This window comes from Carcharhinus amblyrhynchos, chromosome 12, assembly GCF_965287045.1.
Source record: "Carcharhinus amblyrhynchos chromosome 12, sCarAmb.v2.hapA, whole genome shotgun sequence".
Classification (NCBI taxonomy): domain Eukaryota; kingdom Metazoa; phylum Chordata; class Chondrichthyes; order Carcharhiniformes; family Carcharhinidae; genus Carcharhinus; species Carcharhinus amblyrhynchos.
In genome coordinates, this window is record NC_137335.1 from 20720225 (window position 1) to 20733769 (window position 13545).

Below are 13545 nucleotides of genomic sequence, written 5' to 3' on the forward strand. Positions count from 1 at the left end.
CTTATGTTCTCATGTTCTTATGTTCTGATCCTTTGTCCCCTCCATCATCACATTAGATTACTTGAAGGTGGTGGGAATAATAAAGAAAGTGAATGGAATGTTGGCATTTATACCAAGAGCAATAGAATATAAAAGTAAGGAAGTATTGTTGCAACTATACAAAACATTGGTAAGGATGCATCTAGAATATTGTGCACAGTTTTAGTCCCCTTCTTTGAAGAGAGCTGTAATGGCATTTGAGGCAGTTCAGGGGAGGTTCACTAGATTGAATCCAGAGATGAGGGGTTTGTCGTATGAAGAGAGATTGAACAGTTTAGGTCTATATTCTCTGGAATTTAGAAGAATGAGCGGAGATCAAATTGAGGTATACAAGGTGATAAAAAGGTATGGATAAAGTAGAAATGGAGCAGATGCTTCCTCTTGTGGGCCTCTCTAGGATGAGAGGTCTTAGGATAAGGGGTAACAAATTTGAACAGAGGTGAGGAGAAACGACTTCTCCCAAAGGGTTGTGAATCTGTGGAATTTGCTACCCCAAAGTGCGGTGGATGCTGGGCCAGTGAATAAATTTAAGGAGGAGTTAGACAGATTTTAAATTGGCAATGGTTTGAACGGTTATGGGGAGAAGAGAGAAAAATAGGGAGGATAACATATCAACCATGATTGAATGGCAGAGTGGACTTGATGGGCTAAATAGCGTAATTCTATTCCTATATCTTATGAATTTATATGGTTTGGAGTAGCTGAGGCATGCACCAAAAACTGGGAGTGTGGGGGCAATGCTCCCTCTCAATTGCAGATTATCAGGTGTGCAGTACTCTCAGGGTTGGTGTACATGGCACACATTTGGTCCATATCCTGATCCTGCAGCACAGCAGTTATGAAAACCATCTTCAAGTTTATCTGGAGATCCAAGATAGATCCTGTGTGAAGGGACACCATGCACAAATCTCTGGGTAAGGGAGGATAGAATGCCACCCTCATCCTCATAGTCACTTTCCTGTGCAGCTGTGTGAAGCCGTGCATAGATCCTCAAGTATGCAAAGACCAAGATGTGATTCGCCCAGCCTGCTGCACTGTTCTAGCAGTGCAGTGGGTTGAGAGACATAAGTGGAGGACATTTAGCAGGCATCCTGCTGGCCATGGTGCCTGGGCTCATTAAATCAATGCTAAATACATCGAAGTCCGATTTAAATAATTTATTCAGTCTCACGCCGGAAATGGGTGCAAGGCTAACCTGGCTGGATATCTGGTGCCAGTAAGATCATGAAAGGTGAGAAATTGGGCATGAACTTGATTTCTTGGCTTTTGTGTGATCTTACAGTCTTGCCCTGCCCATCAGCCAGTGGGGTATAATGGTAAGATTGCCCCTAAGTATATTTTTGCAAAAACAAAATTCTGCTTGACTGGGTTAGGGAGTTGGCTTCTAAATAGTTTAAAGGTAAAATAAAAAGTAAATAAAAATGCCCAAAGTGCTGGCATTCCCTCTCAAAATCTCTCTAACATTTAAGATGTAAGTTAAAACCTGCCTCTTTGACCAAGCTTTTAACGTTTTGGCCTTCCGTAGTTCAGTGTCAAAAGTATTTATTAACAATAGTCCTGTGAAGGACTTGGAACGTGTTGCTTTATTAAAGGTGCCATATAAATGCAAGTTGTTGTTGTTGATGTGCCATGGGCCAATATGTAGACGAAAAAAAAAGATGCACGTAAGAGATGACAAAACCAAATAAAAGTAGCTTGTTCAAAAGGATGGTGAATTGTCATTGATTCCAAAAAGAATTTAGAAAATTGTTTGGAATACCATTTGATGGAGATAACAACATAAGCGATTAGTTCATCTTCTCCTTGAGGCCCTTTTCCTTTTTGTCTAGAATTCAGAAATATCCTCCAACTTCCTTTCGTTAAGTTCTAACATAATTAACTATTTTTCTGAGCCCAGATAGTACAGAACTGAAATCTTCACACAAAGTGAAGGTGGTAAGATTGGAAAATATCTGAAGCCAAACAAAGATGGTCTAATTGAGAAACAGAAAGTCTATTCCCTGGTATGCTTTACAACTTGTAATTTGTTTGCAAAATCAAATAAAAGTGTGTGCTCATAAATTGTGTATTTCAATAAGATTTTAGGAGATCTTTATTGAAGAGCTGGATCCAAGTCCTGGGCTACTTAAAAATCAGTTGCCATCATAGCAAAGCTTGTTTTTTAGTTGGGGGATTTCAAAGCAAGTTTCAGCATGATAATAATAAACTACATTCCAGAGATGAGACCAAAGTCTAAAGTGCAACAAAATTCTACAAACAAGTCTGCTTTCCAACTTAACACAACGGCAATCTTATCATTTGTAAATAACAGCCAATTTAGGAATGGGTCATTTTGCCACATATTAACGTCTCAGCAAATTAGATTTGTGGAAATGAACAATTCATCTGATTAAATATAAACCTTAAAAGTAACTATTATACAGTTCATCAGCCAAAGTATTGGAAAACAAATCTTTAATGATGTGCAATTTATCTAATATTATTTCTGTGACTGATAAAGAGCAAAATGCACAATCTATGGAAGTTGCAGTAAATTCTGACTCAAGAGAAGTGCTTACTCTTTGGCATTGATATTTCGAGGTTTATGGGGAGGTTTATTGGGAAGAATGTATAAGCCTGAAAGTGAGTTGCACATTCAGAAATGGTGGGGATATGGAGGTCAGCTGATCCTAACTGGAGGGCCAATATAAATTAAGCTTTCTGGAAACTTCTTGCCACCCAGCAGGCAATACGGAATGTGGTTGCAGGAAATTTCATTATTGACTGAAAGTCAGTTGGTGGGATTTCCTTTGTGATTAAGGAACCTTGGTTCTCGAGGGATATTGCAACTTTGATAAAGAAGAAGAGAGTATGACACGTACAGGCAACAGGGAACTAATAAGATGCTTGGTAAGTATAAAAAGTGCAAGAAACTACTTAAGAAGGAAATCAGGAGAGCTAAAAGAAGACATGAAGTTGCTTTGGCAGTCAAGGTGGAGAATAATCTTAAGAGCTTCTACAGGTATATTCAGGGCAAAAGGATTGTAAGGGATAAAATTGGTCCTCTTGAAGATCAGAGTGGTCGACTTTGTGTGGAACCAAAAGAAATGGGGGCAATATTAAATGGGTTTTTTGCATCTGTATTTACTAAGGAAACTGGCATGGAGTCTATGGAAATAAGGCATACAAGTAGGGAGGACCTATACAGATTAAAGGAGAGGAGGTGCTTGCTGTCTTGAGGCAAATCAGGGCAGATAAATCCCCAGGACTGGACAGGGTATTCCCTCAGACCTTGAAGAAGAATAGTGTTGAAATTGCAGGGGCCCTGGCAGATATATTTAAAATCTACGGGTGAGGTGCCAGATTGGAGGATAGCTCATGTTGTTCCGTTGTTTAAAAAAAGGCTCAAAAAGTAATCCGAGAAATTATAGGCTGGTAAGTTTGATGTCAGTAGTAGGTAAATTATTGGAAGGAGAAAAGAGATAGGATCTACAAATACTTGGATGGACAGGGACTTATTAGGGAGAGTCAACATGATTTTGTGCGTGGTAGGTCATGTTTAACCAATCTATTAGAGTTTTTTGAGGAGGTTACCAGGAAAATGGAAGAAGGGGAGGCAGTGGATGTTGTCTACATGGACATCAATAAGGCCTTTGACAAGGTCCCACATGGGAGGTTAGTTAGGAAGGTTCAGTTGCTAGGTATACATGGAGAGATAGTAAATTGGATTAGACATTGGCTCAATGGGAGAAGCCAGTGAGTGGTAGTGGAGGATTGCTTCTCTGAGTGGAGGCCTGTGATTAGTCGTATGCCACAGGGATCAGTCCTGGGTCCACTGTTGTTTGTCATCTATATCAATGATCTGGATGATAATGTGATAAATTGGATCAGCAAATTTGCTGATGATACAAAAGTTGGAGGTGTAGTGGACAGTGAGGAAGGTTTTCAAAGCTTGCAGAGGGATTTAGACCAGCTAGAAAAATGAGCTGAGAAATGGCAGATGGAATTTAATGCAGACAAGTGTGAGGTATTGCACTTTGGAAGGAGAAACCAAAGTAGAACATACAAGGTAAATGGTAGGACACTGAAGACTGTAGTAGAACAGAAGGATCTGGGAATACAGATACATAATTCCCTAAACGTGATGTCACAGGTAGATAGGGTCGTAAAGCATGTTTTTGGAACACTGGCCTTTATAAATTGAAGTATTGAGTATACGAGTTGGAGTGTTATGGTGAGGTTGTATAAAACATTGGTGAGACTGAATTTAGAGTATTGTGTACAGTTTTGGTCACCTAATTACAGGAAAGATATTAATAAGGTTGAAAGAGTGCAGAGAAGGTTTACAAGGATGTTGCCGGGACTTGAGAAACTGAGTTACAGAGAAAGGTTGAATAGGTTGGGACTTTATTCCCTGGAGCTTAGAAGAACGAGGGGAGATTTGATAGAGGTGTATAAAATTATGATGGGTATAGATAGAGTGAATGCAAGCAGGCTTTTTCCGCTGAGGGTAGGAGAGAAAAAAACCAGAGGACATGGGTTAAGGATGAAGGGTGAAAAGTTTAAAGGGAATATTAGAGGGGGGGTTCTTCACACAGAGAATGGTGGGCATGTGGAATGAGCTGCCAGATGAAGTGGTAAATGTGGGCTCACATTTAACATTTAAGAAAAACTTGGACAGGTACATGGATGAGAGGGGTGTGGAGGGATACAGTCCAGGTGCAGGTCAGTGGGACCAGGCAGAAAAATGGTTCGGCACAGCCAAAAAGGGCCAAAAGGCCTGTTTCTGTGCTGTAGTGTTCATTGGTTCTATCAGGGCATGGCAGGTTTGGGGATTATCTTTTCAATTGGCATGATGGAAAGGCCAGGCCTGGGGTTGCTCCTTCCAGGACATTCCTATTTCTCCTGGTCCTTCAAACAGAAGGAAATTTATAAGACTTAGTCTGGCCAGTTGGATCCTCTTGTAGTGGTGTGTACCTCCTCCTGGATTGATATTAATATTATGTTGTGGCTCCAATGATGCCATTGGGCTGGAACTATTATATGTTAAATAGGTCCCCACCTGCTTTCAGTGGAGCCTTGTCAATGGGTTGAATTGTGGCTGTTAATATTAAACCAGATTGGATGTGGAGAGATTTTTATTTTCAAGATTTTAACAATTCGCTAGACCCATTCCTGCCTGCTGTTGGGGGTGGGGTGGGGGGGGGGGGGGACTGGTTTAGAAACAAGATCTATGACTTACATATTTATTAGTATGTTTTGTTATTTTTGAAACCAGCTTTTGCCTCAGCTTCCTGGTAGTAATGGATCACCTGCACCAGATTCCAGAAAGCAGGTTCATCAGCAGCGGTTTGACCATCTTCCTACTATCTGACAATCCCTATCAAATCTCAGTATGGTTCCAAAATGAAACAGAGATACCGAGACATAACATATTCAAGAAAGATTCTGTATGTCACTGAATTAGCATCGTATATATTGACTTTGTTTTATTTTCTGTAAATATGATCCATGTACACATTAATTAAAAACAACAAACATTGTTTCATATTTTGATTTTCTTGTTTGTTCTTCTTGGACTCCAAGAGGGCAGTTAAATGGGACATTAAAAGCACAAATTAAATTCTGTGACAGAGGTGGACCATATATGTAATGTCTGCAACTGTTTACACAGTGTGGACACCCCAGAGAGATACCATCCTTTCATCTTTTCCTTAATGCCATGAGCTAATTTTTCAAGTAATATAGAAATTAGCTTTCAGAAGGCTTTTTGTGTTAAGATTTGGAACAGATGTTTCATCTCACTGTTTGAAGAAGTCTCATGTGCATAAAGTTTCATACAATGGCTTAAGCTAATTATAGGGAATGTGTTTGACCATCTGAACCATATTATAGTGAGGAGGAACTCAACAGATTAATGATTTTAATCTTTGAGGGAATTCTAAATTCTAATCTACTGACCTGATTTTCAGAGCTTTCACCTTTTGTTTCATGGTCTGAATGCTACACAGAACTGGAAGATGGGGGCTTGCTAAAAACTGGTTGTTGAGGAGTGGTAATGGATTGTCAGTCACTTGTAAAAGCTGACTGCTGTTTGTATCTTCCTAACATGCAGCTTGCTGGGCTGACTGCAGGCTTTTTCTGATCTGCTCATTTAGTCATCATGTTTTGTGTGTTTTGATTAATTTATTTTACATATGGTACTCTATGATGTGAGATAAAGTGTTGATGTAACTGCACCGAATAACGTAACACAAATCAAAATTGTCTTGGGTGACAAATCCCAGGCACCAATAGAAATGATCATTAATGACAGTTTATTTGCTTTTAAAAATTGGCACAATAACACTGGTACATTTAGTTTGTTGGATATATTATAGGAAGAGTATAAAAGCAATAGAAAAAGATGCAACATAGACTGTTACCAGCAGATTGCTGTTGAATTTAAGGGAAATGTATGTAATTCTGTGCAACTTCCAATATCAATGACTATTAGTTGGTCAGTACTATTTCAGGCTAGTCATAATAAAGGAAGTGATGAGAAATGCAGTGTTGTGAATGCTGAATTATAGGCCAGAAGTAATAAAGGTTGCACCTTTTTTTTACATGTGACTTGTGTCTTAATGTTCATTCTTTGCTAGTTGATGGTTTAACAATTGCATTTGAAACTATTCATTTAAAGGCAAAGGAACTAAGTGATGCAATGCATCAGCAGTGTAGTGTCCTTTCTCCTCTGGAATTGGAACCAAGTTAATTCTCAAACCAACATGTTGCCATAAATCAATAACTTAAAACTACTGCAAATGGGAATCTTACTTGGAGAAGCATAAAAATTGTTGTCATGGAAAATGAGAAAAACATACTGTGGGATACTCTGATTGTGCAGGGAAATTCTGCCTGAGGTCAACAGATCTTTGCATGTTTAGAAACAAGATCTATGACTCACATATTTATTAGTGCCTCCCCCACTCCTGCCGACTACGACTCATGTGTTGGGTGGGATGGGAAAATTCCCCACATAGGGCCAGATTTTACCATTCGGAGGCTAAGTGCCAGATCCGGACGTAAAACGGATCCAAGCCCAAAATCCCCATTCCAGTGTGCCCATATGCCTTTTGCCTGCTCCGGTCCAGTCTGTACTGTGGGGCAGGGCTTAGCGCTGCCGGAACGATCGGAGCTCTAAACTACGCATGCGCAGTTTGAAAAAAACTGAAACAGTGCCCCCGGGCGCGAGAAACAAAACCAGAGAGAGCCGGGGTGGCGGGGGTGGGTGGGTGGGGAAGGATTAGCCGCGATCAGACCCCACCCCCCGCCGTGAGGCAGGCCCCTCCAGCAGATGCCCCCCCCCGATCAGAACCACCCCTCCCACCAGGAGGCAGTCCCCCCCGATGAGAACCTCCCCCCCCCTGTAATTAGACCCCCGAGAGGCAGCCCCCCCAGAAGGCCCCTCCCCTCCACGGTCAGACCCCCTCTGGGAGGCCTGCCCCCCTAACCCCCACTTCTTACTGTGTTTACCCCAGTCCAATGCTGGCATCTCCACATCAACGAGTGCAGGTCAGAAGGATGGTGGAGGGACAGCAGCAATCCAGGTACATTGGGGGTGTGCTCTGCTGAGGGGGCGACTGCCTCCCGAGGTGGGGTCTGACCAGGAAGGGGGTGGGGTCTGATCGCGGTGGTGGGGGGTTGCTGTCTCCTGGGGTGTCTGACCTTTTTGGGGGGGAGGAAGGGGGCATCTGCTGGGGGCTGCCTCCTGGGGGGGGAGGGGTGGTGTGGCCTCTCAGGGAGGTGGAATGAGGGCGGGGGGGGGGGGGGGCGGTGTGCTCTGCCAAGGGGGGCCTGCCTCCCGGGGGGGGGGGGGTCCAATCACGGGGGGTGGGTCTGCCTCCCGGGGGGGTCCGATTGCAGTGGTGGGGGTCTGCCGGGGGGGAGTCTGCCTCCCAGGGGATTCAGATCGCAGGGTGGCCAGTCTGACAGGGTGGTTAGCAGGGAATCTATGAAGGGTGTTCAAGGAGGACAGGCTTCAGAGGTTCCCCTACAGAATAGGAATCTGAAGACGGTAAAGTGGGGTTTGGCAGTAGAGTTGGGCGCGTGGTTCATTAAGTTGATTTAAATGCATTTTAATCGTCGGGCCGCCCGATTATCCGGTCCGCGCCCAAATTGGGTGTCAGTAAAGGCATGATCTGCTCAGAATGACATGCAGATCGCGTTACAGGCCCGATGCCTGAATTTACTGCGATTTCGCGCCCAAAAACGGGCGTGAATTTTTGATAAAATCGGGCCCATAGTTTTGTGCCTGATTTATCTTTCTTACATTGAGAATATATTGTTTCAGTAGAGGACAGTGTGGACTCATTGGAATGAGGGGCCCTCTTCCTGTGCCGTAAGTGACTCTATGAAGGGTTACATTAATCTCATTATTCATAACAGCATAAGTGAATCCATAACAGAAATATGAGTATGATATCATCATAGAATCCTTACACTACAGAAGGAGGCCATTCGGCTCTTTGGGCCTGCATCTACAACAACAATCCCATCCAGGCCCTATTCCTGTAACCCCATGTATCCCACGGACCAAGGGGCAATTTAGCATGGCCAATCCACCTAACCCACAAATCTTTGGACTGTGGAAACTGGAGAACCTGGAGGTAGCCCATGCTGACACAGGGAGAATGTACAAACTTTGCACAGTCATCCAAGGCCAGAATCGAACCTGGGTCTCTGGAACTGTGATATAGCAGTGCTAACCACTGTGCCATGGTGCTGCCATAATGATAACCATTACAGAAACTGGGACCTGAATATTCAAAGGTATTTGACATTTTGGAAGGACAGAAGAAAAATAATACTAATGTTGGCACGAGAAATATGATAGAGCAGACCATTGGGATGCTCAAACAATGGCTGCAATTCTCCCACCACGCCGTGGGTCATGGTGTGCGATGCGAGTCGCCGGCTTTGTACTGGGATTTGCGCATGCACTGGAACGCATGCACATCTCCCAGAGCCGGTGAACAGTCACCGGTCAGACCACGCTGGAAACTGGCAGGAAGACAGGAAAGTTATTTAAATCTTTTTAAAATATGTTTTAACTATGTTTAGCAGTTCATTATAGGGAACATTCTGATCCCGACTGAATGTCCCACCCTGCCAAGAATACTTCATTCCGGCAAAGTTTACACTAGTCCCCACATTTGGGAAACTAGCGGGACACCCTGCCGGAATTAATTGGGGGCGATTAGGGCTGCCTAGGGGGTCAGGCGGAGGGGGATGGTGTTCCCTGGGCGTGGCCACCCTGGCAGTGCCAGCCTATGCCCCCAGCACTGCCCAAGGGGCAATGTGCCCATGCCCAGGGCACGTTGGCACTGCCTACTGGGTATCGGGCAGTGCCTGGGGGCAGGACCTATTGTGGGTGGGGCCTAGAGGTGATCGGTGGGGGTGGGGGGTCCTGCTGCCACTCTGCAGACAGGATCAGTCTAGGATGTAGGGAGGTCAGCAATTGGGACAGGCTAGTTGGGGAGGGGTGTTGATCTGCCAAGGGGTGGCATTGGAGGGATTGTCTGGGCCAGGGCGGGGGTGGGGGGGGGGTGGGGTGCGCGTGGGGAGCTGTGCATCAGGGTGCCATGATCAGGCCATGAGGGGGGCAGCACTGCAGGAGTTCTGCGCTGGCCAGTGATCAAGCTGGTCAGCAAATGGGGAGTCTGACAGATCAGGGCCACAGTGCATGCGCAAAGTTCCAGTACTGTTAAACTCCAGTGCGAATAGGCCCTGCCCCCCTGGGTTTTTAATGAAATTCATGGCTGGGACCTCTACATTGTACAGAGTGTGGAGAATTGGGTGAGAATCTGAATTAACAAAAGTTGGGATTTAGAACCGTTTTCCTGCCAATTCAGCACTTTTGGGAGTATAGCGCCCCCCACCCCCCCCCGCCCTCCCCACACCCCCACAACATTTCCCCTGCCTGGATTGCTCTAGAGCAGCTCTGCAGTGCTTACCAGACTGCATGTCACAATTTGTCATAGTATGCACAAATTTGAAATCATGAGGGCACATGCCTTGCCATTACTTACACTGCAAGAAGCTGAAGAGGAAGAAGAAGAAAAGGAGCAATGGAAGGGAGGAGACAAATAACTTGTCTTCTTTCTATCCTGCCTCATGAGCAATCATAGACATGCAGGATAGAATCTGTACTGGTGAACAAAACTACATCTGCCATTGCCAATCAGTGTCCTGTTGCTCACAACACTGAATTCAGAGCCACCACAGAACAAACATTCCTAAAAACATTATCAAACGATTTTATCCAGTATTCCACATAAACATCAGCTACTCATCCTTGTGCCTTAGCGCCTGTCTTCAGCATGCCTTACCTGGCTTGGTGTTCCTATGCAGTGCTATCACATTAGCTGCTGCATGGCTGGAAGAAGGCTGCTGACTTTAAGTAGCAGAGACTATAGGATAGCATGCCTCCAAACAGTTCTGGACTAAAAAAAAGACTTTAACTTTATTAATTTGACATGTGCAACAGCTGTTTGGTTGGCTGATTGACAGGCAACATGAAAAGCATTTGTGGAATGATAGCAATGGAAGGGCGAATGCTATCAACCTGAGAATGCATAACAGGTTTGTAAATCACAGAGCCACTACAACTTTCCTGGTGCAATGCCTCAATCCGTTAATTTCTCGGCTGCTGAGACCCTGAAATCCATAGCCTGCTCTATCATTGGGGTGAGGACATGCATCCATGCCTTCTGGCTGTGCTATGCTGCCTAAAATTACATGCCACCTCACAAAATTGGAATGGTTGCAGCAGAGAAGGAAGCCATTTGGGTTGTCATGTCCATACTGGTTCTCTGCAAGAGTATTCCAGCTCTTTGGACTCCAGGTTACTGTTGACCTTTCACTAAACACCCAGATAATTAAGGCCCTCGACCATCAGCACCCTCAGCACAACTCCTCCTCCCATCAATTAAGGTCAGTGGTGAGATTATGGAAATAATGGATTATTTTTCATATCTTGGGAGTCTCCTCTCAATGAAGGCAGACCTTGTTTGATGAAATGTCCAACATGTCAACTCAGTTTTCAGCTGACTAATGAAAAGAGTAATTGAGGACCAAGATCTCAAACCCAAGTTTAAGGTCATGATTTGCTAGCTAACAGTGATCCCCATGCTGTTATATGCTTTGATGGTTTGGACAATCTATAGTAGGCACCTAAAAGCAATGGGGATGGACCATCAGAGATGTCTTCACAAATTCCTCCAATTCTGGTGGTATGAAAGGTTGTTCAACAGCAGCGTCCTCTCCCACTCCAACATGTCCAGCATCGAGGATTTGATTACTCAAAACCAGTTCCAGTGGGCAGGACATGTCAATCATATGCCTGACACCAGGCTCCCAAAATAAAACTATTCTACTTGGTTATAGTAACAGACTCCAAGGGGGACAGTGGAAATGCTTTTGGAATATCCTGAAAACAACCCAGTCAATTTATGACAGTCCCTCTTTTTGGATCAAACAAAATAGAAAAGATTAGTTTGGGAAGACACTAAACACATCGAGAGACTTCATTGGGAACATGCAGAGGGCAAGTCATGGCATTGGAGACAAATCTCCAAGCAACTCATCTTTCCAGCACCATCTCTCCTTTATGTGGTACAGTCTGCAGATTTCTCATTTTATTTATCAGCCATCTCAAAACTCATCAAACTGGAGTGGAAGTAAGTCATCTTTGATCCCAAAGGACTGCCTAAGAAGAGGATTAAGGCAATTAATTATCAGTTAGTTAATGTCCAAGGCAAATATTCTCTCCAGAAACTCAGTGTAAACACCAAAATATAATTTACAAGTAATGAACAAGATATTCAAATACTGCAGCAACATGCAATTTCCATTGATGGCGCCATCTGTTGGGAAATGAAGAACTGCAGTTCTGTAAAATAAATCTATAATTAAGGATTTATCCTACAGATGGCAGTACACATATTTACTGACTTTCAGCAGCTTGTATCATGTTCACTTCTAGTCTCCACATTATACATGAAACGCAGAGCTACTGTTTGGAGTCCAGAGAGACCAATAAGAATTATAAGGCTGTTTTCCAAATTTAAAGGGCTGTTCTCAGGAAATAGTGTTTTCTGTGAGACTTTGAAATGTTTGATGAAACACTTGGTAGTGGACAATCAAATTTTCATAGATATGGAAAATTCTGATCAAGAAAAGCTTGCTGATTGGACACAAATGGGGGTGATTTTACCATCGCGTTGTATCTGTTTTCAGATGTAATGTGGTGGTAAAGTGGGCTGTAAAGCTTTTCCTGGGCACTAATTGTATATCATGGGACAGTCTTAGACCTTTGCTATGGAAGCCTTTGTGGTAGCTGCCTCAAGCTTTAGTATGTCCAGCATGCAGTCCTGGGCCTTGTAAGGTGTCCGTTTGTAACACTTAGTTGTTGATAGCTCTTTGCACTGTTAGACTAGCTAATTTTGGACAGCTAAAAAAATCTCTTTCACCAAAGTGATGTTCCTCCAGCAGCAATAGATGTTTATCTTGGTGTGCATCCCTAGAAATACAAATAATTGACTGAATCCTGCATCACAGAACTGCTTGGGATAAACCTTGACAAAAATCATTGCATCGCTTTCCAAACGTTGTTTGCAAAGACCTATTCCAGAAGGAGGTGGGCGATGGTCTCTTTCCTACTGCTGCTGCCTGTGAGCAATGTGTAGAAAAGGTGAGACTCCAGACATGCAGGAAGAATTTGATGTGGAGGGCCTTTCTCACAACCAGCCAAACTACATCCTGATGATTGTTTGCAATTTCTGCCAATGAAGTATTCTGTCAAATGTGTTTGACTGCTCAGGGAACAGTCCCACAGGAACCATTATCTTTTTCTGCAAGGCCTCAAGGACGTGACTTGTGGTCAAAGATGTTATTCTGCACAAACATTTCCATGATAGACAAGTGGTATGGCATAGTCCAACTGAATGGAGCGATGTCACTAGATTCATTCCTAGCAATATGGGGACAGGTAAAACCTCAGCACATAATGACACCTTGATGCAATTGCACACAAAGGTGACCATCTGGATGAGGGTGAGGATGAATACATTTTTCTCTCTTTGTCTAGAGATTTGTACATTATGTTATTGCGACATGGCCCATTTTTGATCTCCGATTAGAACAAACAATAGCTTGGATGGTCACCACAGTGCAGGAGTTGGTATGGGCCAGACCTGGAAGACCAAGAGTGACACACACCTGATGACCAGGTTCTAAATTGCAATGGGAAGGGAGTGCGACCTCCAAATACATGGTTTCCGTTTTGCATATATGTTCCTCTCAGCTTTTGGCACACTCCCTGGTTTCTCCAAACCATTTCCCCAGCATCTTTTGGTAGACTGAACTGACCATGAAGGGAACAAAGGTTCAGTTGATTCAGCTCCCAAATAATGTGGTCTTATTCTTGCCAAGAGTTACTTTAGCTTTTTAAGCCAATTTGAACTGGTCACAAATGCTCAGCTGTCT

General features: G+C 43.6%; 1 protein-coding gene across 2 annotated transcripts in view; it reads left to right on the plus strand.

The window, feature by feature from the left end:
• LOC145350558 (cyclin-dependent kinase-like 4) overlaps nucleotides 1-5392 on the plus strand; it is a 55625-nt gene extending 50233 nt beyond the window's left edge. Inside the window, exon 9 of one of the 2 annotated variants that reach the window (XM_080199759.1) lies at nucleotides 5297-5392. In XM_080199759.1, coding sequence (XP_080055885.1) covers nucleotides 5297-5392 — 96 coding nt within the window. Of the gene's footprint in view, nucleotides 1-5289 lie in introns of both variants that reach the window. The other variant, XM_080199758.1, reaches the window with a different exon arrangement.
• Nucleotides 5393-13545: the final 8153 nt, after the last annotated feature.